Source organism: Oryctolagus cuniculus, chromosome 1, assembly GCF_051225735.1.
Source record: "Oryctolagus cuniculus isolate XC-2025 breed Fujian yellow rabbit chromosome 1, ASM5122573v1, whole genome shotgun sequence".
NCBI lineage: Eukaryota > Metazoa > Chordata > Mammalia > Lagomorpha > Leporidae > Oryctolagus > Oryctolagus cuniculus.
The window spans coordinates 201,989,721-202,017,018 of record NC_142867.1 but is presented as its reverse complement, the minus strand read 5'-3'; the positions used below and the strand labels follow the sequence as shown (position 1 = coordinate 202,017,018).

At 46.4% G+C, this 27,298-nt stretch overlaps 1 protein-coding gene across 3 annotated transcripts; it reads right to left on the bottom strand.

Moving 5' to 3' along the window:
- Positions 1-1,022: 1,022 nt before the first annotated feature.
- On the bottom strand, positions 1,023-27,298 carry ANP32B (acidic nuclear phosphoprotein 32 family member B). Of its 3 annotated transcripts, none has more exons than XM_089318755.1 (7): positions 26,872-27,298; positions 16,119-16,268; positions 12,696-12,818; positions 6,905-7,094; positions 3,715-3,839; positions 2,405-2,480; positions 1,023-1,462 (listed from the first exon to the last, which is right to left on the bottom strand). In XM_089318755.1, the coding sequence occupies exons 1-7, from the start codon at positions 26,923-26,925 to the stop codon at positions 1,401-1,403; spliced, it is 780 nt and encodes a 259-aa protein (XP_089174881.1). In that variant the 5' UTR covers positions 26,926-27,298; the 3' UTR covers positions 1,023-1,400. The 3 variants fall into 3 exon arrangements, with proteins under 3 accessions (XP_089174881.1, XP_051699765.1, XP_089174882.1); XM_051843805.3 differs by having other exon boundaries at positions 1,023-1,468; positions 26,872-27,297; XM_089318756.1 differs by lacking the exon at positions 26,872-27,298 and adding an exon at positions 25,410-25,860 and having other exon boundaries at positions 1,023-1,468.

Sequence of the window (27,298 nt, the reverse complement as noted above, 5' to 3'; positions counted from 1 at the left end):
GAAATTTAAGTTCAATTTTCCTTAATTTCTTTAGCAAAAAATGCAACCCAATTTAAAGCCTAGGGGAAACTAAACAATGCAGGGGGCTCCGTTCAGACGTTTCTGGTTATAAATTCAAATTAGATTCCTACTTTTCCATTTGGTTTTACATTCGTAAAAACCTAACCCAACCTGGTAGCTAATATTTACTAAAACACCCACCCATCTCGCATCACAGAACACTGTAACTGACAATGTCATCATACATATATTTTCTAAATGGTTGAACCATGGGATTCAGACTGCAGAATACCCTCCCCCTCCCCCAGCTCCCATTAAGCTAAGAATAGAGAAACCCTCCATCATCTGGGAAGCTGAGTTGACCTTGGGCAGTGCCTACCCATTCCTCAGTAAGGCTTTTCACATGTCACTCCTCCTTAGCACGCCTGTCTCGGTAACAAATCCGGCTCTGTTCACCTGTCAGTCACACCCAAACAGCTTCAGCCTTGGTGCAAAGCCCATTTTTTCCCTTCAGGCCTTCTTGTCAGTGAGGGTCACAGACTCTCAGTGCCGCACGAGACCTCTAAAGCCATGTGGCCACACCCCCTCAATTTAACTGACTGGCAGGCAACCGAAGGTCAACACAAGGCCACATAAGAAATCAGTGGCACAGTCAGAATTGGAATTCAGATCCCCTGAGACCCTAGTTAAGGACTTCTCCTTTACGTTAACCTTTCCATTAATCCATGTACATCTTGAACCTAACACTACTTTACTGACTTGCAGGGGCAGTTGAACATTCAATTTTGGCCATTATCTTTTTAAAAAAATCACCAAAGAAAACCAGTTCTTCAATGTGTTTTAACATGAGCTTACAATTAGAGTCTAACTTAAAAATGTAAGCATACAACTTGGCTTTACCAAAGAGTAATGTGTTTATTTCACTTAAAGGCTTAAAAATACTTTTTTGGCAGTTGTCATATAAAACGTCCTGATGTTAAAAAAAAATCATTAAAAAAGAAAAGCATGAAAAAACAGACCCAAAATGTTAAGATTTTATTTACAAAGCTTCTTGTTGTACAGAAAGTAAAAATGCTGTTACAGTCTCGGCGTAACTGGTAGCCACGGACGGCTGACTCACCAATCCCAGCTGCCCACGCTACAGCAAGTCTCACACACAAACCTAACAACGCTTACAATTTTGTTGGGGTGAGTCCCCGAGCTTGGTGGTGGGTGACCAAGAGGGACTACATGGAGGAAGGTGGAATGTCACAGGAACTATTCTTTGGCTCTTTGGGTGGGTGGGTGTCCTGGGGTCTGTATCACAGCTACCTTTTTTTTTCTTTTTAAAAAACAGCTACCAAACCCATGAGCAGTCCAACCAACGCTGAGCAGTTCTGTCTTCGCAGGTTACTGGGGCCTTAGTCATCTTCTCCTTCATCATCTGTTTCTCTCTTCCTCTTCTCACCTTTGCCGCTTTCTTCTTCCTCTGTACAATGACAAACACTGATCTGAGACCCCTGGAGAGGCATTTTATCTAGGCTATTGCCAATTAAGACAACAACAAGTTCTTTGATGGGTGGAAAGAAACAAGAGAGACGTAAGCTTGACCACATCAGCAGGTTGATTATGCCGCAGCCCTTCAAAGGAAGTTAAGTGGTGACCAGAGCCAAGATGGGCAACTGCAGCGGCATCCAGGCGCACACAGCTAATCCGGTTTTCTTCCAACGACTCATTATCCTTAAACTTGCTGGCACCGACAATTAGACGTCTAGCAATCATTAAAATGCACAATAAAGATTCTGTAGTTGGCTAGCCTGTTTTTGAGCCATACTTATTTACAAATGGCTTTAAGCAAGCCACTTACCCTCTTTAAACCTGTTTCCTCCTTTGTAAAGTGGGGACAATGGGACTGATTTGAAGGGCATTCTAAGAATTAAATGAGATAACACCCAAGTACTTAGCATAGAATAGATTACAACTAAACTAGCAAATAAATATTAAAAATGTGTGGTCATTTTATGAACTGAACTAAATCTACATTAAATCATGTTCTAAAAAGATCCCTGAAGGCAGTAACAGGTCCTATCCAATATATATTTAGTCCAGCACCTGGCCCATTGTAGATCCTCAGGAAGGATAAACCAGAGACACACCGTCACCCAGCCAGGCTTCCCGAGACTTAGACACTGAGAGGATCTGTACTTCCAGAGCATGAAGTAGATAACAGGTAGTGCACTAGTCTCGGCTGTGGTGGGAAAAGGAGTAACACTGATACAACTGGGAAGATGCTATTTGTCTTGAAAAACTAGAACTCAACAGCATTTTACTTTTTTTTTTAGTAGTATCACATTCTGAACAATGGGTATTTCCATCTTATTTTTTAACTGAGGACCAAAGACCAAAGTGCACGCATTGGACCCACCTTCATCCTCATCCTCATCCTCATCCTCGTCTTCTTCATCTTCATCAACTTCTCCATCATGTCCAAATTCTTCTTCCTGAAGAACAAGAAACAGCCTAATGTCAGATTAATTCTGCCAAAATGAGACATGCAAGGAAAATATACTTTGTAAATAATACATCCAGTAAAAACCTGTTATTTTTATCTATTTGATGTACTTATATCTACTGATCAAATTTTAAAATCCAAGACATGTTTGAGATACAACTTAAAATGGATAATTCAAGAAATGGTTTTAAAATCTTGAATTCTGGGCTGGCGCTGTGGCATAGCAGATAAGGCTGCCGCCTGCAGTGCTGGCATCCCATATGGAAGCTGGCTGCTCCACTTCTGATCCAGCTCTCTGCTACTGGCCTGGGAAAGCAGTAGAACATGGTCCAAGTATCTGAGCTCCTGTATCCATGTGGGAGACCAGGAAGAAGCTCCAGGCTCCAAGCTTTGGACCGGCCCAGCTCTGGCTGTTGCAGCCATTTGGGGAGTGGAAGCTCTCTCTCTTTCAAATAAGTAAATAAATAAATCTTCAAATAAAAAATCTTAAATTTCAATGCGGGTTTATACAGATTTCTTTCTTTATCACTCCTCAAAGACCTGAAGGTTATATGAAAGGCGGAGTGGAGAGAGATTCCATCTTATGATCCACTTCCCAAAGCAACTAAGCCATCATCTACTGACGACCCAGATATAGTAGCAGGATCAGTAACAAGGCTGCATCAGTAACAAAGGTGTCCGGACCTGAATGACACTGAATGGGATGTGGACATCCCAAGAGGCTGCTTATGCTGCTGTACCACAATGACCACCCCACAGCCTTAACTGCTTTTTGTTCACAATGAATTTTCTCTTGTGCCGTTTCCCCAAACCTCCTTGAGAGTCAAAGTCAAGTCACTTTTTTCTCCTGTCCTCCGACTGCATTTGTTTCCTTGCAGACTCTGTATTACTGGGTATCCCATAAACTAGACTACCTGTTTTTTCAGGGGAGGACCAAATTCCTATGTACTGAATTAATGAGTACACAAGTTCAGACCTGGTGAACATACACTTCCCTCTGCTACAACGAAGAAACAAACCCCCGATTCTCAAATGTTTTCAGTATTCTCACCCTTTTGAATACTCGACCCATCCCTTCCTTCCAAGGTTCAATGGCCAAAATCTACCTTGCAGAGACAAGCACTGTGTCTGACTCAATAGTATACTCAGAAGACGATTTCTGTTCTTAACCTGCACTCCGTCTTAACACAAACAGGAAGCAGGCAGAACACTGGTACACTGACCTCTCCACTGACTTCATCTTCATCTTCTTCCCCTTCTACGTCTTCATCTTCGTCTTCATCCTCTTCTTCATCAAACTCTTCCTCCTCGCCATCTTCATCCTCTTCATCCTCCTCATCTTCTCCTTCTGAAAACAGTCCAAAAAGGAACCTGTTAAACACCCTTAATGTGCTAAGGGCACATCTGCAAACAGGCTGGGAGCCACAGGCTGCACCAATGTCAGGGGAGACCAGGAACCAGTCACCCTCTTCTTACCAAGTGCTGCAGCTCAAGCCCTGGTCTAAGGGAGCTCCCAAAGGCAGGAGAGTGTAAGTGCTAGTGCACCAGACACACTACAATTCTTACCAGTGCCTGAAATTTTCCCACAGTAGTTTCAAGAAACCATATGCTCCTTCCTTCTCTCGGATGATGCTATCACCAGTGCCAGACCTCAAATGAAGAACCTAAGAGACCGTCACTTCCCCTGTCCTCCACGTCAGCAGGTTACTAAGGCACTGTGCCTGCTGCACCTCCTCGCCATTTCTGTGCTGCCCTGCAGCTCTCCCCACCCCAAGAGCTCACTGTGCCCTCATCTCCACTTGGCTGACTTGCACCCACCCGAGTCTGCTAACACCACGTTCTCAGGCAATCTTGCCACACAGCTCAATCCTAGAGTAAAAGCTCTCAAATGAGCACTCAGTGCTCCTCCATTATTGCCCACTTGTCATTGTTAGTGATTTCTAATTAGCTTTTTCTTCTTCATTAAGATAGTAAGCTCCAAGAGGATCAGAACTGTGTCTGCTTTATAAACCACTATCTCCACAGGGTCCGGCACACACAAAGTGCTCAAATATTTGCTGTCTGATTGATCTTTGCTCTTGGAAACTGCCCTTCATCCTCCAAGGAATGTCCTTTCTGAGCACCTAGACATGCAGCTGTTCCACTCGTGTAACTTACATGAGTACTAAGCGGCACTATCATTTTTGGAAATAACTGACGACCTGCAGTGGAGGAAGTGAAGGATGTAAACATTTCAAGTCAGATGAGATTCCCTACTCTGTCCATTTACCACCTTCTATCTCACTGTTTCCTGTCTCCGTCTGCAGCTGGACAACACATTAAGAGTACTCATTGAAACACTCAAGCTGCTGGGTGGCTCTCTTCCTGCATTTTTCTTTAATTTGACAGGTAGAGTTAGAGACAGTGAGAGAGACAGAGAGAAAGGTCTTCCTTCCGTTGGTTCACTCCCCAAATGGCTGCTACGGCCAGAGCTGCACCAATCTGAAGCCAGGAGCAAGGTGCTTCCTCCCGGTCTCCCCATGCAGGTGCAGGGGCCCAAGGACTTGGGCCATCCTCTGCTGCCCTCCCGGGCCACAGAAGAGAGCTGGACTGGAAGAGGATCAACCGGGACTAGTACCCGGCGCCCCAACCTGAGGATTAGCCAAGTGAGCCACAGCTCAGGCCCCTGCATTTTCTTGACCACTTCTGCCTTGTATTAATTTGAAAGGAAAGAGATGTTTAAAACAATGCTTCAGGGTCCGGCACCGTGGTGTAGTGGGTAAAGCTGCCACCTGCAGTGCCAGCATCCCATATGGGTGCTGGCTTGAGTCCCGGCTGCTCCACTTCCCATCCAGCTCCCTACTATGGCCTGGGAAAGCAGTGGAAGATGGCACAAGTCCTTGGGCCCCTGCATCTGCATGCGAGACCTGGAAGAAACTCCTGGCTCCTGCTTTCAGATTGGCCCAGCTCTGGCCGTTGCGGCCATTTGGGGAGGGAACCAGTGGATGGAAGACCTCTCTGCCTCTCAAATAAATAAATAAAATTTTTTTGAGAATGCGGGGGGGGGGGGGGCACAATGCTTCAAATGTAACAGCACAAACTCAGCAACATCAGGACTTGTAAGACACCAAGTTTTCTTCCTGCTGATGAAGATAGAACACACTCATCAGCAGGGACACTGAGGCAGACAACTTTAAAATAGAACCTAACATAATATTTTTAAAGATTTTATTTATTTGAAAGGCAGAGTTCTATAGAGAGGAAGAGACAGAGATCTTCCATTTGCTGCACTCCCCAAAAGGCCACCCCATAGCCAGGAGCCAGGAGCTTCCTCTGAAGTTTCCCTGTGAATGGCAGGGACCCAAGTATCTGGGCCATCCTTCTGCTGTACCTAATGAAAGGTGCATTAGCAGGGAGCTGGATTGGAACTACAGCAGCAGCCCATATGGGATGCTGGCGCTATAGGCAGCAGGTTAACATGCTGTACCAATGCTGGCCCCAACAGAAAAAAGATAAATAAATAAGGATTTTCAAAAGACTTATTTACTTATTCAAAAGTCAGACATACAGAGAAGAAGGAGAGGGAGACAGAGAGAGACAGAGAGAGAGAAAGAAGGAAATCTTCATCCTCTGGTTCACTCCCCAAATAGCCACAATGGCTAGGACTGAGCCAGGCCAAAGCCAAGAGCCTCACCTGGGTCTCCCAGGTGGGTGCTGGGGCCCAAAGACTTGGGCAATCCTCCACTGGCTTCCCAGGCCACAGCAGCAGGGACCTGGATCAGAAGCAGAGCAGCTGGGACTTGAACCAGCGCCCACATGGGATTCCAGCACTGCAGGCAGTGGCTTAACCTGCTATGCCACAATGCCGGCCCCAACAGAATACTTTCAAATCATTACTTCTTAAATTCTAGGTACATATAAAATGCAAGGAAGGCTTTATTTACACTTGACTATAACAAACATGAACTGAGTGCCAGGCCCTGTAATAAAAAAGTCTAAGACAGTCTCCAATCAAGAAGATGAATGGCTGCCCAGAGGAAGACAGGACTAGAGTGGCAAGCCTCTTAGGAGTAAGCAAGGGGTAGTTCAGCAGGCACAGGAAATGCTGACAAAGCCGAGTTGAAGGCTTTGTGGGTGGTAACCAAGAGAAGGGACAGGCCTGAAGCCAGGAGGCCATGCACTAAAACACCTCAATGGGCTGGACAGGGCAGAGTCTATGATCTTTAGGCTCCCATTCCCTAACAAACCATTTTACTTTGATACCTTTCAAGGCTTCAATGTGCCAAGAGCTTATTAAAATTAGGCACAGGCATCAGTTCTAAATTCGAGTGCCTACACACAAGTTATTTTCTCCAACAGTGGGAATATGCAGTAACTTTATCAGGATCCTTCACAGATGGAAATCAGGGCGCCCCTGGATTCGAGCTCACACACCTTCATCTTCTTCTTCTTCATCTACACCATCCACCTCAGCATCTGAGTCAGGGGCTTCCCGGTCCTCTCGGTCGTAGCCGTCTAGGTAGGTCAGCTGGGGCAGGAGCCGGAAGACGCTCTCTCGGTAGTCATTCAGGTTAGTGACCTCACAGTTAAACAGATCCAGACTTTTCAGACAATCCAACTTTTTCTGAAGAAAAGGACCAAAAAATACAACTCCTAAACCAAGGAATATAAGCAACAATCCAACTTCTGAAAGAGGTAAAATGCTAGGCTCTGCATCCAGTTAGCTGCTACCCACTCAGCCTTGCCCCTAGGAAAACATACCCCTGTGCAACTTTTATATTAGGTCAGGAGACCGTAACTAGCCACTGCCTCCCTTCAGCTACTCAGAACTGTCTTTCCTAGCAGCAGAAATGTTTGAAGAAATATAAATTTGAAATAATTTCTATTAAAGCCAGACTTTTTCCACCACATGAGACAACCAGACTAATAAATTTAGTTCAAACCAAAGTTTTAATGTTTGAGTGATCAAAAACACCCAAAAAGAACGCTCCGGGACAGCAGCATATGGGAGAATTCAGACATTTTAATACAGTCTTTAATCTCAAGGTACTTACAGCTCTACTTGGGGACATGGATATGAAACACTGGCGGATAGAACATAATAAAGTGTCAAGTGTGGCACTGCAAATACATTTTCAGGAAGGAGTCGATATAGACTAGGGAAAAGGAGGGTGAACTGAAGAGTTGAAATTTAAGAGAAACATAACACCTCATTTTTTAATTTTTTGGAAAAAGATTGGCACTGTTATCAGATTATTCTGATGTAAAAACCTTTTCAAGGATTCTACCAGACCTTTAGATTTTGTTGCAATACCTTGTTTGTTTGAAATCAGTTTCATCTACTAACATAGTTAAGATCTAAAAACTTGGCCCAAGAAGTTTTCCGATTAGTCAAGGTAAAGAAAAATGTCCATATTCTTTAATCAGATCTTCATTTGTTATTCGATCATGAGGACCTCTATCAAGTTTTGATTAAAGGTGAGTTAGGAGATGAGGGCAGAGGTGCTGCTTAGGCACACGGGAAGACAGTAAAGGAAGGGACAGCAGACTCACAGGTGACAGAGGGAGCACCTATCAACTGCACACAGTGTGAAGCAGGACACAGCCTGGCACCTCTCAAACAGGGGCAGCAAGTTGGACCACTTTCAATGGTCCTAAATCAAGAGAAAAGGTTTGGTATTCTCTGGGGAAATAGTATTAATAAACTCAAACAAACCTTAAGAGAATCTCTGCATGAAATAAGTTCTTAAATAAATAAATATTGATGTTTTAAAGATTCTGATGCAGAAGGTGCCAGCACTATGGCTTAGCAAGTTAAGCTGCAGCCTACAGCGCCAGCATCTCATATGGCTGTCAGTTCAAGTCCTGGCTGCTCCACTTCTGATCCAGCTCCCTTCAAATGCACCTGGGAAAGCAGCATTAAGATGGCCTTAGTGCTTGCACCCCTGCAACCACCTGAGAAACCAGAAGAAACTCCTGGCTCCTGGCTTTGGCCTGGCCAGCTCTGCAGCCTTTAGGGGAGTGAACCAGCAGGTGGAAGACTGTCGCTCCCGCTCTGTAACTGCCTTTCAAATAAATAAATATTAAAAAAAAAGAGAGAGAGAGAGAGAGACAGACATTGATGCTTTATTGGGAAAGCTCTTGCAATATTCACAAGGACATGAGAGGAAATGCAGATAAAGTTAAAATTGTTTTCAGGATTGGGGTTCCTGTATATTTCTGGGGAGACTTAAAATGACATGGAAATCTGCTTTAGAGTGCCACAGCAGCAGTGGGAAAACTATGGTCCTGTGGCCAACTGTGGCTCACTACCTGTTTCTGTGGAGTGAGCTGCATGGGAATGCAGCCACATGCATTTGTCTATGCACTGTGTATGGCTTCCTCTGTGCTGCAGTGGCAGAGCCAAGCAGCTGAGACAGACCTACAAAGCCTACAAAGCCTGCTCCTACCTACAAGGTGGTCCTCTTGGGAAATGGGCAGTCGACCTCTGCACTTTCAGAACCTCCATGTTCTGACCAAGGGAGAGGCTCTCACACTTGTTTAATTGCACTGAGCAGCCCTCGAGAACACAGTGTCAGGGAAGAGATAGAGCAGGGCTATGGCAACAGCCCAGTGTCTATCCCTCAAGACATACACATGTACAAGAGTCTGCAGATCAAGTAATGTGCTTATGTAAGCCAGCTCCCAATGTCTCAGGAAAGCTGTCCCTAGCCCTCAGAGCTGTTTCCGTATCAGGTAACTTTCAGGTCAGACTCTGGCTTCCAGAAGCTCACGCGTGACTTCTTGCCAAAGAGGGAAAAAAAGACTACAATATCACCCCAGACAACTAGCTAACACGCTGGCCTTCATACCAGAAGTTAATTTCAGGCAGCTTTTCCCATGGTGGTTCATTCTAAAAATTCACTTAAAGAAAGGGGACATTTATATCTTACAATTACTTCCTGGAATGGGTATACAAAAATGCAAACAACCTCTGTTATTTATCTAATACTGTGCACTACCCAGAGCCCTTATTTGTACAGGGCCTCAGAGGCTCTCGTGGTTCTACAACTACATGAATCTGAGACTTTTCCCTACTTCTTGACAAAGCACTCATCAGTAAAGTAATTTGGGCATGCCAAACAGTATGCTAGAAACAAAACGAAAGCAAATAAACAACAACAACAAAAAAATCGCAAGTAACTACAGTAGTCTGAAATTGTTTAAGGTAGTAAAACTGTGCTTTTAAGGCCTAGTAGGCAAAAAATACACTACACACAGATTATTCAGGATCCCAAAATAATGTGTAAATGCTGCTTTAAAAAAATCACAATTTTACCACACCAGAAAACGGACCTATGCTAACAGGCTAGCCATAATAAACATTAAACATTGTATTAACAATAATTTTGCTTGCCTTCTTAGAATTTAGAAGGGCTTTGGGGGATGGTTTGGATGGCCCAGGTCTCTTAAAAAAGGTGTCCAAGGAAGTTTGAATTGATGCCTTCTTTGTCTCTCGATTAATGTCCCTGTAGCAAGTAGAGGCATTCACAATCATTGCATTGACTGTAAGAACTGGGCTCAAAAGTTGACGGTGTTCAAAATGTATGTGGTTAATGAGGATGAGGATGGAATTTTCTCCCCCACTAAAGAATATGTTTAGAAGTCACAATGGTCCCGATACTTCCCCCATCATCTTTTTCTGCAAATTTACTTCATTTCCAGTTAGAACTTTAGAAGCCAACCTAAAAATCCCCAGGAATCTCAACAGCTAGTAAAGCAGATGGGTGGTACCTCAGGTTTTTCCAAACAGCCCTGGTATGTAGTGCTGTGGCTCTCTGCCACAGGGTGTGTGATTCTGGACAAGGGAGTCAGCCTCACCCAAGCCTTAGCTTCCTCAATGTAAAGAGAGGGCCATGCAACTATTTCCATCCAATCACTTACTGACACTTACTAATAGGGTAACATGCGGAAAGAGCTCAGTACAATGTATGGGCATAGCAGATCCTCCCAGAGTGGTAAATACAATGAAGATATATTTTCATCTTTAACAGTCCCATGGAACCAAGACTACCACAGCCACCAAAGGGTTCTCAATGGATTACTGACCAGTCAGGAACACTCAAACTCCCACATGTTGCTTTGTTTCTGCTCTGCCTCTATGTACCAGAATGCTGGCAAGGCTTCTGATAACCAGAAAATTCAGGCTGCCAGAAGAATCAGGCAATAGGCGTTGTCTAGTACGGAAAGGTGAGGGGAAGGGATTAGGAAGTCCTGTGTTCACAGAAATCCAGGACAGACAGGACTGTCGTTCACCAGTAAACAAAAGCTCAGTGTAGCCCACCTGCCTGGGAGAATGACAGCACTTTACTTAGTACTCCTGTTGCAATCCCCAGCCTAGGGAAATCTGGGTATGGAAAAATTCACAGGAAGAAAGAACAGGTCACAGGGGCAGTAGAAAGAGCAGTGAACTTGGATTTGAACCCCTACTCTCCCACTTATCCCAGGCAATTATTTAAGTCTCAGAACTCAGTTTCTTCATATCTACAAGGAGGACAGTCATGATCTCTTCTCTGGGTTATCTGAGGATACAATGACAAATGTTAATGTCCTTGGGCACAGCAAAATTCAGTAACACCTGCTCAACCTTTGGAAAGGGAGTTGGTTTGGAGGATAATTAAGAATGAACTGGTAAAAATGAGCAAGCTTGACTACCCAAGCATTATCTGTAACAGAAAAAAATATGGACCAATAGGCTCCTGATATTCAAGAAATTTGGTTCTTAAATATGGTCCACTTAATGAAATGCAAAAATAAATAAAGGGACTCAATAAAAAGTAGCTAAATCTGTATTGGAGCAGAATCTGTTATTGATTAGGAGGGAAAAGACCCAATATTTCTGGCAGCAAATATTCTTCACTAAAAGAACACACAATTTAACCCTAACATACCTGGAAGTAAGAGCATTCTACACAAATGATACAAAATCAGCTATATTTTAATATATCATTTCAGAAAAGGTAAGTGAAAACAGAGTTGTCTTATCCTCAAGTTCTACTCTTCTAGGTCCTAAAAAACAGCTCCTGTCTACTGCAAAACGCTCTCCCCAGCGACACCCTACCCTGCAGGAGCCCACTTCCAATCCTGCCTGCAGAAAGTTCTTTTTGTCCAGCCCCTCCACTAGGAAGCCCCACTAAGCTTCCCAACTTACGATGCAAAGTGTATCACCTGACTGCATTCTCAGAACCCCTAGGGGAGGTGAGGCTGAGATTACTGTCCTCCCTACTGCATGAGTGAGGAAACTGAGGCTCAGAGAAGCAGTCTGCCCGAGGTGACAAGTCCAAAACCCAAGTGGCATTTAAATTTAGCTTCCCGTAGCTTATCCCAATATATGAGACTGAGCAGACTCTTAGGGTTCCCATGCAAAACGTTAGGCAACAGGATCTGGCAGAGCACAGATCACAAATAAAACCTAAAACTGACCACAGCTGTTCATGCTGTGTCATCTACAAGTCAGATGTTCCACCCAATGTCAACAGTGTTCTTCAACTATGAAAGTACACAAAAGCTTGGTCAGTTTGGGGTAAAAATTTTAAGATGTATGTTTGAGTTTTTCCTTAATGTATCAATTTTTAAAAGGACAAAACAAAAAACCTCCAAAATTTCCCTTTGAAGGAAGCCAACATCATCAGGCAGGGAAAGCAAAGTCACAGGAACACACATGAGGCCCTGATCTTTAAAACTGGGACTTCTTTAAAAAGTAAAAAAGAAAAACAAACCAAGAAACAAAAAAGGCTGGCGTCGCGGCTCACTAGGCTAATCCTCCACCTTGCGGCGCCAGCACACAGGGTTCTAGTCCCGGTCGGGGCGCCGGATTCTGTCCCGGTTGCCCCTCTTCCAGGCCAGCTCTCTGCTGTGGCCAGGGAGTGCAGTGGAGGACAGCCCAAGTACTTGGGCCCTGCACCCCATGGGAGACCAGGAGAAGCAGCACCTGGCTCCTGCCATCGGATCAGCGCGGTGCACCGGCCGTGGCAGCCATTGGAGGGTGAACCAACGGTGAATGGAAGACCTTTCTCTCTGTCTCTCTCACTGTCCACTCTGCCTGTCAAAAAAAAAAAAAAAAAAAAAAAAAAGAAGCCAACACTGTCTCAATCCATTATAGTCCCCAGTCATTTCCCACTCTATAAAGAAATATGAAAATGAAAATGACCAGTAAGTCCCAGTTTCCAAATTCTCAGTTACTTACCAATGGCTCCAAGGTGCTGATATCTTTCAGCTTATTTCCACTCAAGTTTAGATGTGTGAGATTTGGAAGTTTTTCTGCTAACATGTCCAGACCTCCATAGATTCTATTGTCACTGAGCTCAAGCTACAAAAGAAAACATACAAGCACATACACATAGACAAACACACTCAGTAAAGTGCTAAACACAGCAAATATAGCCCCCAAATACGTATCAAGGTCAAATACTCCTATTTCTATTAGGGTATGCATGTTCATGTTGTTTTGAGTCCAAAGTTTACAGACCCCAGCAACACTGGGGCTGGGGCAGGCAGGACAAGGCGAGCAGTGTGTTAACCAGCTACAACTGACCTCAGTATGAGTGAGCACTATTTCTAAGAAGCTGTCATTTGCTACACTCGTCAGAAAGGGTCAATGGTCTAAGCATTCTGAGCAGCTTAATTAGATGCCAAGCAAAAAGTTTCTAATACCTGCTTGAAATATAATTTGCTTCTGGACAGTGCTAACACACTGTGAAGTTCCACATCTGGAATCAATGGGGAATGGTGCTCGGAAGACCACAGGAGGAATGAGTCTACAGAGCAGCTCCATGACTTCAGGAAAGGGACTGGGTGACACTCAGGCTCACGACAGCAACCCCTTCTTAAATGAAGCTGGCACCAGCCTTTGTAAGCATCTACCCTAATTTCTTAGCTGCAGGTCAAGAAGCAAAGGCAGGGGACCAGCATTGTGGTGCAGGAGGTTAAGCCTACTACCTGTGATGTCAATATCCCATTTGGGAGCACAGGTCTGAGTCCCTGCTGCTCCACTTCTGATCCAGCTCCCGTTAATGTGACTGGGAAGACAGAGGAACATGGCCCATGCAGGTGGGCTCCTGCCTTCAGCCTCACCAGGCCCCAGTCATTGTGACTGTTTGGGAGTGAGCCAGTGGAATAAAAGGTTCTCTGCCTCTCCTTCTCTGTCACTCTAGCTTTCAAACAAATAAATAAATAAATAATTTGAAAGATCATTTTATGGTACACGCAGAATCACTACCCCATTTACTGATGAAAAGGACCTACAAACAAGTTAACTTGCCTAAGACCCCAAGTCCTCCCCTCTTAGCTGTGAACCTATATATGCTATATATGGAAACTTCATGTAATCAAACTTTGGGCACGAAATGAAACACACTGCGTGATGCCAACCAACTTTATTTATTTTTTGACAGGCAGAGTTAGACAGTGAGAGTGAGAGAGAGAGAGACAGAGAAAGGTCTTTCTTCTGTTGGTTCACCCCTCAAATGGCTGCAGCCAGTGCGCTGCGCCAATCCGAAGCCAGGAGCCAGGTGCTTTCTCCTAGTCTCCCATGTGGGTGCAGGGCCCAAGGACCTGGACTGGAAGACGAGCAACCAGGACAGAATCCGGCGCCCCAACCAGGCCTAGAACTCGGGGTGCCGGCGCCGCAGGCAGAGGACTGGCCTAGTGAGCCGCGGTGCCGGCCAACCAACCAACCTTAAAATTTAATTTTTTTACTGAAAAAAAAAAAAAAAAAATTTAAGAACCAAGCCAGCTTAGTTCGTATTAAATATTTTAAAGAGGAAAATGTAACATTAAAAAATTTTGTTTGAATATAACCTTTCAAAGCATTTTTCCTTTCAATGTGATATTCCAGTCATATATCTAGTCTGAGTCTGGATTTAAAAATACAAGTCAAGTCAATAAAGATTCAAATGTTAGTTGCATTACTTTAGTAAGTCAAAGTGAAAACAGACTTTTCTTGGTCTGAAACAAGACCACATGGTTGATTATAATACCCCATGCAACATTTACATCCTTTCAGTGTGAGCAGCTTATGAAATATGGATAATAAGCCAGCCCACAAAAGCATTCAGTAGTATGTTTATTTTGAAATGAAATAAATGTAATAATTTAGGAAACCTTTGACTTTTATATCAAAATTTTTTTCAATATTTGTTTCCTGTTCAAATAAGATGGCCTGTGCTCTGGGTTGGAAGAAAATGAAGTTCTTACTATCTATGAGAACACTTGATCTGCCTCTAAACATGACCCAGCTTCACAGGCCCTAAAAAAGGAATTACATGTTTAAAAACCTAAGGAAGACTCTATAAAGCTCTTATATAAATGATCACTGACAGGCTGACTTTCTGAATAAATCTGACAGTACACGGAACAAAGTAATTCAGAAAAATACATCAGGATGCTAGGAAAATGAGAACACTACTAAGAATCTGCTAGCATCAAGTTTATGTAAATAGATGCCAAAAAGCCATTCTATGTTTAACTGGGCTAATCAGAGTTTCCAATGTCACCGACAGCCCATGCAAATATAAAAGGATCACACTGGAATAGATACTTAAGAAAGGGAAAATTTTCTTTCTCATCAGAAAGTATCACCTAAAACCCATGAGGACTGCTTGATAAATTACCTTAGCCAGGCAAATAAAAACTTTTAGGCCAGAAGTTGCTTACCTGCTCTTTGCTACATTTGATTATTTTTTTTATAGTGTGCCTTTGTTAAAATAAAGATTCTACCTAACTGGCTCATAAAGTGAATATCCTGCCAAGTGTATATAACCACACATATTTTCCTATGTGCTGGAAAAGGTACTGGGTTAGAAGATCTGGGTGTCAGTCATGGCTCTAATACTGACAACTGTGGGCAGCTCTAGGCACACTATCTTGCTTGTTGCTAAGTCTGTAAATATGGCACTTGGCTCTGACATTCCAGGGCCCTGAAACATTTACATGTGCGAAAACAAGGGAAATGTTTTCTTCAGTGTTTTGTCCTTCTTTTGGAGGGTGGGGGGTGGCCTGGAAGGGGGATGGAATGAGTTGTAAGCAGACCAGTAAAGCGCTAACCACAGGCTGTAAGCAGGTTAGGGAAACAGGGTAGCTTAGCTACACTCGATTCTTCCAGCCAGACACAACAAACCTCAAAACTAATCATTTCAGAATTATGTAACGGTTTGGAATTATCATGGACTATAATATAAGTCTGAAAGTCTCAAACTCACACTTAATCAACAGACACAAAACATGAAGAATGGGAGGGACTGTGGTTCCTGACAGAACATACTAAGAGAAATTTCTAGTTAAGATTATAGCAATAAATTTACAGCATTTAACAAATTATTCATACTCTTTAACTACTATCTGTTGATCATCTGTCATGCATTATTTCCAAACATCACTACAATTCTGCAGGTCATGTGGTGTAACCAGTTTACAGGTGAGGAAACTGAGCCTCAGGGAGATTAAGCCGCCTGCAGATGATCACTCATCGAAGAAATGATAGAGCTGGAATTCAATCCTCATCTGCCCAGTTCCAAAGGCCATGTGATCTGTGCTACACTTCCTTACATGTAAAACCCTACATTTTCCCTTCCCAGGATAGTTCTCTTATTGTTAAAGAAAACACACTTACCTTTTTCAATTTCGGTAGCTTGGGGAGATTCGAAACTGAGATCAAGCCTACATTTATTAAACTGAGAAACTCTAAATTCACAAATTCAGCTGTTAGGCCCTCAATTTTCCCATCATTTGATTTGCAATTGTCCAGGACAAGTTCCCGAACCTGTAGATGACAAAGAAAAAGAGGGACAAGCTCTCAAAAAATATGTAGAAAACAAAAAAGCAGAAACTCCAACCATAAATATCCTGCAGAAACATCCACATAGGGGAAGTCTCTTATTCAGACCAACATCACAGTTATAAATATATGAGAAATTATTAACCTATTAGTAGCAGTTCACTAATAGACTCAAAGACGGAATGTTACTGCATGGCATAAATAACTGTACTTACACTCTGTAATGTCCAGAAATAGTAGCTCCAGTTATTTATTTGGGCCAGAGACAGAGTTCCCATCCATCTACTGGTTCACCCTTCAATCTAGGTCTCCCATTAGGGTGACAAGAACCCAACTACTTGAGCAATCACCCTGCCTCCCAGGGTCTCCAGTGGCAGGAAGCTGAAGTCAGGAAATTGGGAGCCAGTTATTGAAATCTGGTACTCCAGCATAAGGGATGCAGTATCTCAAACGGTGTCTAACAGCTAGGTTAAATGCCCACCCTAGAAACTAATTGTTAAGATGTAGATAGCTGTCTGCTAATGCACCTGGGAAGGCAGAGGAAGATCCAAGACGGCCAGTGTTTGGGCCCCTATTACCCACACGGGACACCAGGCCTGAGTTCCATCCAGGCTCCTGGCTTTCGTCTGGCCCGGTCCTGCCTGTTGCTGGCATTTGAGAAAGATGGGAGTATCTCTCTCTCATTCCTATCTCTGTCGCTCTTTCAAATAAACATTTTTACAAAACATGTAAATAAGAATTATTCCTTTCCCGAAACCTGTCTGTTCTCCCAAGGGTGGCTTCACCTGAATGCAACTGTGCCAAGATATCCCTTGAGACTGAGCCTACCTTAAGACCAAGGAGAGGACCACTGAAAAAGGGGGAAGCCTTACCTTCCCTAGCAACATAGATTCTGTCTAGATTTCTGTACTCACACTTTAATAAAAGATGATTTATTTGAAAGAGTTACATAGAGAGAGGAGAGGCAGAGAGAGAGGTCTTCCATCCACTGGTTCACTCCCCCAACTGGCCACAATGGCCAGAACTGTGCCAATCCGAAGCCAAGAGCCAGGAGCTACCAGGTCTCCCACGTGGGTGCAGGGGCCCAAGGACTTGGGCCATCTTCTACTGCTTTTCCAGGCCATAGCAGAGAGCTGGATTGAAAGTGGAGCAGCTGGGACTCGAACTGGCACCCATATGGGATGCCAGCACTGCAGGCGGTGGCTTTTCCTGCTATGCTACAGCACTGGCCCCTAACACACTTTGTAACTCTGGTTTTATTCACCTTTACCAAGTTTATTTCCACAGTGGAATGGAATCAAGATGCAAGAGTCCTTTGTTCAAAATAAAGAATGATCTGAGCTATATGTGAGAGGCCTTTCTAGGGTAGAAAACTGTTAAGACATAAAATTCAGTTTGTTTTTCAGCATCAAATCCATCCAAGGAGATCACATCTGTTGACTCTAATCACTGGTTACTCAGCTCCCTGTGCAGAGCCACTATGATAATCCCAACTGCCACTGCTGCTTGGTCAAACCTGCATCTTTCAACACACATTGATCTACTCAGATGTTATTCTTTGTACCCTCATTCTCCTCCCCTATTTACAAAGGAGGACAAATCAGCCATACCCACTCCTCTAACACTCACTCCCAGTTTCAGGATGCTTGCAGCCCTATTTTACCATTAACTTCTTTCTCTACATACCTCTGGCTTCCCCCCCTTCTCTAACAAGCAATCAGCAAATCTGAAAAATGCAGTTCAACTGTGTGTCAAAGAGGTGGGCTCTGGAGACAGATGCCTGCATCCAAGCCGGCTCTCACTTGAAATCTATTGACCTTGGACAAGTCACTCAACCTTTCTGTGCCCGTTTCCTCTAAAATGGAGAAGACATCCGCCTCATGAAGTGGTAGCAAACAGTGCCCAGAATGTAACAGATGCTCAGAAAGACTTCCTGAGGAATGGGATTAGGGGAATGTCAAGGGCCTTTGCTGTCCACTTTATCCAGAGCTGTACTTTACTTAAAAATTTTACAAGCGGTTATTTCTTCTGTAATTAGGGGGGGAAAAAAACTAGATGTAAAACCAACAAAGGATTAACAAAAGCCAGGCCAGGTCTCCATCACGTTAGGTCAGTTTGTGACAACCACATCCCATATAGTTTCACTCTGGTAATGGGCACTCAGGGAGGTGGCAGATGATGGCTCAAGTACTTGGGTCCCCGCCACCTACACAGAAGACCCAGACAGTTCCAGGTTCCTGGTTTTGGCCTGGCTCAGTCCTGACTACTGCAGGCGTTTTGGGGAGTGAACTGGCAGATAGAAGCTCTCTCTGCCTTCCAAATAAAATGAATTAGTAAAACACTTAGGAAATTAATAGTAACCATAAAAAATAATTATTTTTCATTTTATTTGAAAAGCAGAGACAGAGATTTCTACAGGATTGCATATGGGTTTGTATCAGGATTGTGGGATTCCAAGATAATGAAATACAGAGAAACTTGGATTAAAGAAAACTCATTTCTGATTATAAGCATACTCACATTAATTAAAAGCATACTAACATTTAAAAGAAAATGTTACCCATTAATGTCACCACTAATATTTTGGTACATTTACGACTATATTTTAAAACACAGCTGAGAGGAAACTATAGTACTTAAAATACTTTAAAATATATGTTACCATACAATTTCCCCTACTGAACATTTCCAATTTTCCCAATTATAAATAATGTCTTTCTAAATAAAATTTCTTCTGTATTTATGATTTTTCCTCAGAATTACTGCAAGGTAAAAAAAAAGCATTTGAGAATCTATTATTGAATCAGGAGATCTTTATTTAAGATTCATATTTTTCTTTTTTTGAGGCTACCTACCTCCTATGGCTTTTACACTAGAGTGAGGGAAAAATAAACACCTCAGAAGAAAAAGTTAGAGAGAGACAAGCCATAAAATACAAGTAGTCAGTAAACATAAAACAACTGATCAACTATAACAATAAAAAGAAAAAAGGCTGGAAAGGGTACAGATGTAACAGAGTTTGCAGATGAGCCACTGGGGAGTAAGTACAGAGCAAAGTGGAAATTACTACATAAATGAGAGACCACGGGAGGGTTCCACGTGGGTGTGACAGGGCCTGAAAGCCCTACCAGCAGCCGTCAAGTCTGCTTCAAGTTCTAACAGGACCTTGGCTGACAGAAGCTGCAGCTGAGGTGCGAGAGGAACTCTTCCTCCATGGTAATCAACTGACACGACAGATGACCAGGAGAGTTTACTTATGGGTGCAGTGCTATACACACATTTAGTAAGGAGGAACTCAAAGGGCAGTTAGAATCTGGGGCTTACACACTCTAACTTAGGAAAGAGAGGGGAGAATAACGGCTCTTGGGAAAAACAGGAGTTTATGGAGAACAAATGAGAAACAAGAAAGTTTATGATAAGAATCTGTCTACAAAGTAATGAGTGGCTTTTCTGCCTTTTATGAGCCATAAAACTACCCCCAGGTAATGGTAGCCTATACTTTGTTTCTCCTGGGAGCCCCTCCCCACAAAGAGGGAATTTACCTCAGTCCTTACTTCTCAAAAGTATTTCCTTGTAGTCGGGTAAACTTCAAGAAGGCTTTTCCCCCTGCATCCACTGAATCTTAAATGTCTTCAGCTTTAATCTTTGGATCAACTCTGGGGTTCTCAGAGGGTCCCCAGAGGCCCCTCCAGCCCTTCTCAGGAATGAGGGGATCCGGACTGCCTTGCAACAGAGAACCGCTTCAGAAGACGGCGCTTGAGACAGCGAAGGGCACGAGCCCAATATAATCTCGCAACTCCCCATCTAGGCCCAGAACACACACGCAATTATAAGAAAAGGCCCTGGTTTATTAATGCTCCATACACTCCCAGGGATGCTTTCCCCACAGAGCGAAGGCTAGACAGCCACCTGTACATTTGTATATACAATTTAGGGAGCAATTTGGTAGAACACGCTTGGCTGGTCTGTTCAAACACAGACAGTTTAACTTTTGGGGCCAAATTCTCTCTCTCATTCTCCAATTAAACTTGCTTCTTCTCAAAGTGGAATTTAAGTTAAACATTTTAAAAACTAAAACAGGAGTGAGCATTTGGTACAGATGTGAAGACGATGACTGGGACAGCTCATACTAACTTCTCTGGGTTCAAGTCCTGGCTTGGCCTCTGATCCACTTTCTCTCCACGTGTACCCTGGGAAGCAATAGTTGATGGCTCAAGTACTTGGGTTCTATCACCAATATGAGAGATCCATATTGAGTGCTCTTGACTGGCCTGACACAGCTCTGGTTGTCGCAGGCATTTGGGAAGTGAACCAGCAAACAGAAGACCTATCTCTGCCTTTCAAACAATTTTAAAAAAAAACAAACTAAAATTAAAACCAATCATCCACACTAGTTGCAATTTAACTAATTTGTTTTCTGTAGTTATCAGAAAAATAGTTTTTTTCTACTTCACTACTTTTTACTAAAAAAATCTAAACTTCAAATACATTTTTCAGAACTCAAAGATCTAACACTGATAAGCTGTTTCTGTGGAAGAGGCACATTTTAAGTTCTATTGTCAATGGCGCTATGGTCTGAGGCCCTTCAAGTTAGGAGTCACAAAACCCCGAATTAAAAGGGTAAATTTGGGGGCTGGTGCTGTGGCGTAGAGGGTAGAGCTGCTGCCTACAGCGCTGGCATCCCAAATAAGTGCCAATTCAAGTCCAGCTGCTCCACTTCAGATCCAGCTCTCTGCTAGGGCCTGGGAAAGCAGTGGAAAATGGCCCAAGTCCTTGGGCCGCTGCACCCGCGTGGGAGACCTGGAAGAAGCTCCTGGCTCCTGGCTTTGCATCAGCACAGCTCTGGCCATTGTGGCCAACTGGAGAGTGAACCAGCGGATGGAAGACCCCTCTCTCTCTGCCTCTCCTCTGTGTAACCCTTTCAAATAAATAAATCTTAAAAAAGGCAAATTTGGGGATTCAAGCCAGGAGCTGCAGGAGACAGAAATTTTTTCCCCAAGATTTCATCTTCTCCAACTTGCTCACTCCATACTCCCCCAGCTATGCTGGGAAAAAAAAGAAAAAAGAAAGATAGATCGATCAATTTTACCTAACTGGTTAGGTGGTCTAAGAGCTGTCTCTGCCATGAAGGAAGAGGTTTGGGAGAATATACTGAGTTGATCAATTCTTCTAATTAGCAAAGTTAACAGATTGGGGTTCATGTTGTAGGGTACAGGGTTAAGCTGTTACTTTTGATGCCTGCATCCTGTACCGGGTGCAGCTTCGGGGATCCAGCTCCCTGCTAATGCACCTGGGAAAGGAGTGAATGGTGGTCCAAGAACTTGGGTCCCTGCCACCCACGTGGAAGATTCAGATGGAGTTCCAGGCTCCTGGCTTCAGCCTGGCCCAGCCCTGGCCACTGGGCTATTTGGGGAATGATCTAGTGGATCGAAGATCTCTGTCACTCTGCCTTCCAAAACAAATAAATCTTAACAAAACTAGCTCTAGCTCTCAAAGAAAAAAAAAAAAAAAAAAAAAAAAAAAACCCACATAGCAAGTGAAAAAAATGTGAATTCCTACTGTCCTTGCCAACTTCCATCCAGAGTTAACCAATGTTCAACCCCAATTCTCTATTATTTTATTTTTTGAAAAATTTGAAAGGTAGAGTGACAAGAGAAGGCCAGCATCCATTGTGAGTGCTGGTTTGAGTTCTGGCTGCATTTTTGATCCAGCTCCCTGCTAATGTGCTTGAGAAGGCAATGGAGGATGGAGTTGGAGGATTCTGGCTTTGGACTAGCCCAGCCCAGACTCTGAGGCCATTTGGGGGAATGAATCAGAGGATAGGAAATCTCCAACTTTCCTTTCAAATAAATGAACCTTAAAAAAAAAAAAAAAAAGCTAAAAAATATGAGATGTCACAGTTCAGTATGTAACACAGCAGTATTTCACAGGGCCATGGATTTTGAACCAAGGAAAGAACTGCTTGGCTTTCTGAATGAAAAACTCCAAAAACAGCAAATACTCTGACGAAAGCTAGCCATCCCCAGACATGCGGTTACACGTGCTCATAACTTATCAGCAATGTTCAACGCAACAGAAGGATGAGCCCTTCACATAAGGAAGAACAAGTATTCTTTTCCAATTCTGGAATACAACTCAATCAGGTTTTTATCTTGCTAGTGTACATTGTCTTCTCACTCTACTGACAACACCACTAATTTCTTTGGTGTATATATGTTGTATCACTGTATGTTTTATTTTCAGTAAAGTAACTGACAATATTTACAAAGCATTTCCCATTCTCACAAACACCACAAACTATTTCCCATCTTGTCTTTAAAGAGAGACAGACAGACACTATCTGAAAGGCAGAGTTCATAGAGGGAGAGAGATTGATTGATTTTCTATTTGCTGATTCACTCCCCAAATGGCCACAAAAGGCAGGAGCTGGGCTGGTCCAAGACCAGGAGCTTTTTCTGGATTGCCTGTGTGGGTGGAAAGGACCCAAGCACTTGGGCCATTTTCTGTCGCTTTCCCAGGCACATTGGCAGGGAGTTGGATTGGAAGCGGAGCAGCCAGAATTGAACTGGCACCCATATGGGATGCTAGCTTTGCAGGTGGTGGTTTTACCTGCTATGCCCCTATTTACCCATTTCTTTGAGTCCCCCTCTTCCCTTTGGGAAATCAGCCTACCCATGTTTATAAGGAATAAAGGCATAAAAGTAAGTGAAGTGAACCTATTACCTTGGCCCCACTTAATATGACCAAGGAACACAAGAAAGTAAACACTTAAGTGTTATCAGAGTCATCTTCAAACCCCAAAGTAACAACAAAACCAAAAAAACCTTTTATACAATAAATGCCCATTTGGCATTGAAACAAAACATTTAAAATCAATCCCACACTCAGTTCCTCAAAAACTTAGACCTCACTTGAATTTAAGTCACCCGTGACAATGGCATCCCATAAGGGCCCCAAATCCTCCCAGGGATGCTATTCCCACGAAGCCCAGACTGGGCAGGCAACCCAGCTGCCTGCTAATAATGCACGGGGGAAACAGCACAAGGTGGCCCACGTGCTCAGGCCCATCACTCGTGTGGGAGTCCTGGATGGAGTTCCAGGTTCCTGGCTCAGGCTTGGCCCAGCCTCTGTTGTTGTTGCCATTTGGGGAGTTAACCAGCAGACAGCAGACTGTCTCTCCCTCTAACTCTGCCTTTCAAATAAATCTTTAAAAACCCACTAAGGTCAAACATGGTCTATTCTGTTTCTATGCAGACAGTGTGTCAAGTATCTCTGAGCATCCTATCTATATTATAACCGCGCATTCAGCGGGGGCATGGGCTCTTGTTTCCCCCAATGACAACAAACAGTATGCAGCATCCCAGAGCTCAAGCCTGAGGACAGCTGACAATACCTGTGGAGTTTATGGTGCATAAGGTGCCATGTGATTAGCTGACTGTAAAGGAGCCATCTTGGAACCTTTCATTTACCCAAAGGATGATGTCTTTTTTTTTTTTTTTAAGACTTACTGATTTGAAAGGGAGGGACAAAGAGAGAGGGGTGTCTTCTATCCACTGGTTCACTCCCCAAACGGCTGTAATAGTCAGAGTTGGGCCAATCTGAAGCCAGGGCCAGGAGCTTGGTCCGAGTCTCCCACGTGGGTACAGGGGTCCATGGACTTGGGCCATCTTCCACTGCTTTCCCAGGCCACAGCAGAGAGCTCGATCAGAAGTGGAGCAGCTGGGATTCAAACCGGCGCCCACATGGGATGCCAGCACGGCAGGCGGCAGCTTTACCCGCTGTGCCACAGTGCCGGTCCCCACGATGTTTTTATGAAAACTTTTTAAATTGTTTAAAAGTTTTTTCCTTCAAACTCCACAGCATTTTCTGAGAAGCCTTCAGTTTTAGGTCGAAGTCATACTCTCCCAGCTCCCTTTCCTCTCAGCGCCCACATCAGAGCCCCAGAGGGAGCCGTGCTGTTCCCTGCAATCTTGGCTGGCTCCCAGGACACTAAAGGGCTTTCTAACACCCCCCGCCTCACCCCCACTTCACAGGCACCAATGTGGGCGCCACAGGCTCCAAGGAGCTGGAGAGAAGGCACTCTTGTCCTGCCCTGCTGGCTTCACAGACCCCGGCATCCTGTTGGTGGTCAAATATTCAATAAGCCAGAGGGTTCTGTGGCCCAGTGCCGGCCCCTCTGGCCACTTGTTGCTCTTTGAACAGTAAAAATGGGGCAGGACCAACGACTGGCCTAATTAAAACTTTAATAGTCACACGCATCTTGGCAAGGTGGTCAAAAACTAAACTGATTACTTGAAAAAACTAATACTTTCACACACACAGCTATACTGCTCCATATGAGAAAGGGCACCATGGACTGGGAACAGCAGTGGCACTTATTTAGCAGAGAAAACTACTTGCTCCGAGCGTTTTAGCAGGCTTTTGGTTTGAGAATCCAGAAATTTAGATTTTAAAGACCTATGTCTGGGCTGGTGCTGCAGCTCACTTGGCTAATCCTCTGCCTGCGGCGCTGGCACCCCGGGTTCGAGTCCCGGTTGCTTCTCTTCCAGTCCGGCTCTCTGCTGTGGCCCCAGAAGGCAGTGGAGGATGGCCCAAGTGTTTGGGCCCCTGCACCTGCATGGGAGACCAGGAGGAAGCATCTGGCTCCTGGCTTTGGATCGGCGCAGCGCCGGCTGTAGCGGCCATTTGGGGGGTGAACCAACGGAAGGAAGGCCTTTCTCTCTGTCTCTCTCACTGTCTGGCAGAAAAAAAGAAAAAAAAAAAAAAAGACCTATGTGTGCACCTTTCTTAGGGGGAATTTTGGCTAAATTTAGATACTGTATTGATTCCCAACTTCCAAGCAATAATGGAAACTCTGCGTTAAGCCCTCCAGGTGAGAACGAGCTCTTCAAGGTGTCTAACCACGCAACACGCAGCACGTGGCGGGCACAAAATGTCTGACTCGACCCCGACACCCGCCAAAAGGCCACCCACCCAACTCGGGGTTTCAGGGCGCCACCACGCGCGCCCGCTGACCTCAAGGCCTGCAGGTAAACAGCCCGGTCGGCCGATCCCACCAAGTGTGCAACTTGCTAACCACAGCCACCTGAGCACCCGCCACGCGGCCTCCCGCCGCCAGCGACTCACCCGCCGCGGGCTCGGGCGGCCGCGCGCCGCCTCTCCACGCGGGGGCTCGCGCTCGCTGCGATACAAGAGGCGACGCTCCCGGGCCGGGCCCACGCACACGCAGCAGCGGCCCGAGGCCGGCCGCGGCAGGCCGCACCCTGGCACGTGCGGGGGCACAGGCCACCGCACGGCCCTGCGCCGGCCCCAAGACCGCGCGAACGCCCGCGCGCCAGGCCTGCCGTTGCCCTTTTAAGAAGGGGGGAGGGCGCCGGCAGCGCGCCCGCGAGGGGACGAGTCGGCTGCAGCCGTAGCGCGCGGCGACCGCCAGTGCGAGCCGAGCCCCGGCGGGACGGGACACACCGAAGGCTCGGCCCGGGGAAGCGCGGCGGGCGAGGGCGAGCGGGCCGCGCCGGAGCTCCGAGTCGCTCGGCCGGCCGCCTCACGCGGCGGAGGGAGACGGGCGCCCGCCAACATGGCGCTGTGGCGGCCTGTGGCGCGCCCGGGCTGGCGCGAGCGGCCGCCGCCCGCCCACACCGAGGGGCCAGCCTCCCGGGGCAGGGGCCCCCGGGCTCCGCGGCGGCGGCGGCGGCGACGGCGGGGGTGGGGAGGGCCCGGCCGCCGCCACAACGCCTGCCCGTGGCCCGCCCTGAGGGGGCCGCAGGGAGGATGGCTGAGGGCGTCTCAAAGGAGAGCGAGGGCAATGGGGGAGAAAGTTTTATTTTTAGGCTTGAAAAATGGCGGGAACCGCGTCCTTTTTTCAAACTTGGCCTCGGGAGGGGCGGCGGTTGCGCCACCTCCGCCGCCCAGGCCCGCCCCTCCCCCGCTCCGCGCGCCAGGCCGCGCCCGCCCGGGCCCCCCAGCGCCCGAGGGGGCTTCTGGCCCCCTTCAAAGGAGCAGAGCCCCCTTGCTCGCCCCCGCGGCCCCTGCCCTCGGCCGGGCCGACGCCAACCGCGAGGCCCGGCCGGCGCAGCCCCCCGCCCTGCCCGCCGCCGGCTCCCGCTCCCGGGGCCGGCCCGGGGCGTGCGGAGTCCGGCGTGGCCGGCGGCGGGCCCAGCCGGGGATGGCCGCGCGGCTCCCGGGCAGGCCCGCCTCCGCCCGGCCGCGCATCCCGGGAGGCTGCAAACATGGCTCCCAGCGTTACACAACCCCCCGCCTCCTTCTCTCGCCGCCGGCCACACGCACACGCGCTCCCTCCGGGAGAGGACCCCGGCGGGCGAGGAGCTCAAAGTTTGCGCTCCCTCACCCCGTCGCCTTCCCCGGGCGGCCGCGAGGGCCCGCGGGCGCCAAAGAGTTAATCCCCGCGCGCTCGCTCCCCCCCTCCGCCCGCGCCCGCCCGCCCGCCCGCCTTCCCCGTCCCAGCCCGCGAGCTGCGCCCTTCCCCGCGCCGGAGCCCGCGAACCCGCGGCCCGGGGCCCCCGCAGGTGGCCACCATTACATGCAAGTCATCGAGGGGGAAAGGGCGCCCGACGGGGGCTCTGCTTACAGCTGCCGGGGTCCGGTTCCTCAGCTCCAGGTGGATCCTCCTCTTCATGTCCATGTTCCCCTCTTCCCCCCTCTTCAAACTTAACTTTCCGCGGCGGGGGCGGAGGGGGGAGAGGCGTCCCGGCCTGCGCAGCGAAGGCCGTCGGAAGGGGGTCTGCTCGCGGCGGAGGCCGGCGGCGCGGTCCCAGGCGGCGTGCGGCGTGCGGGCAAGGCGAGCGGAGCCCCCGGAGCCAAGTTACTCACGGGAGCGGAGAGAAACCATGGAGGGAAAAGGGGGCTGGAGCGCAGCGCTGCTCTCACTACCGCCGCCCCCGGCCGCGGCCTCGCACTGCGCTTAAACCGGCGACGCGGCGCGGCGGCTGCTCGGCTCCACTCGGCCCCGCGCGGCGCCGCTCGGCTCCGCGGCCGCGGCTGCTCCGAGGACGGGG

Excerpts from the sequence above, each read along its gene's own strand:
- ANP32B (XM_051843805.3), bottom strand. The coding sequence starts at position 26,925 with ATGGACATGAAGAGGAGGATCCACCTGGAGCTGAGGAACCGGACCCCG. Across the intron at positions 16,269-26,871 it reads GGAACCGGACCCCGGCAGCT|GTTCGGGAACTTGTCCTGGA; the intron begins GTAAGCAGAGCC and ends TGTCATCTACAG. Across the intron at positions 3,840-6,904 it reads TGAAGAAGAAGAAGATGAAG|AAGGAGAAGATGAGGAGGAT; the intron begins GTGTGTGAGCTC and ends GACTGTTTTCAG.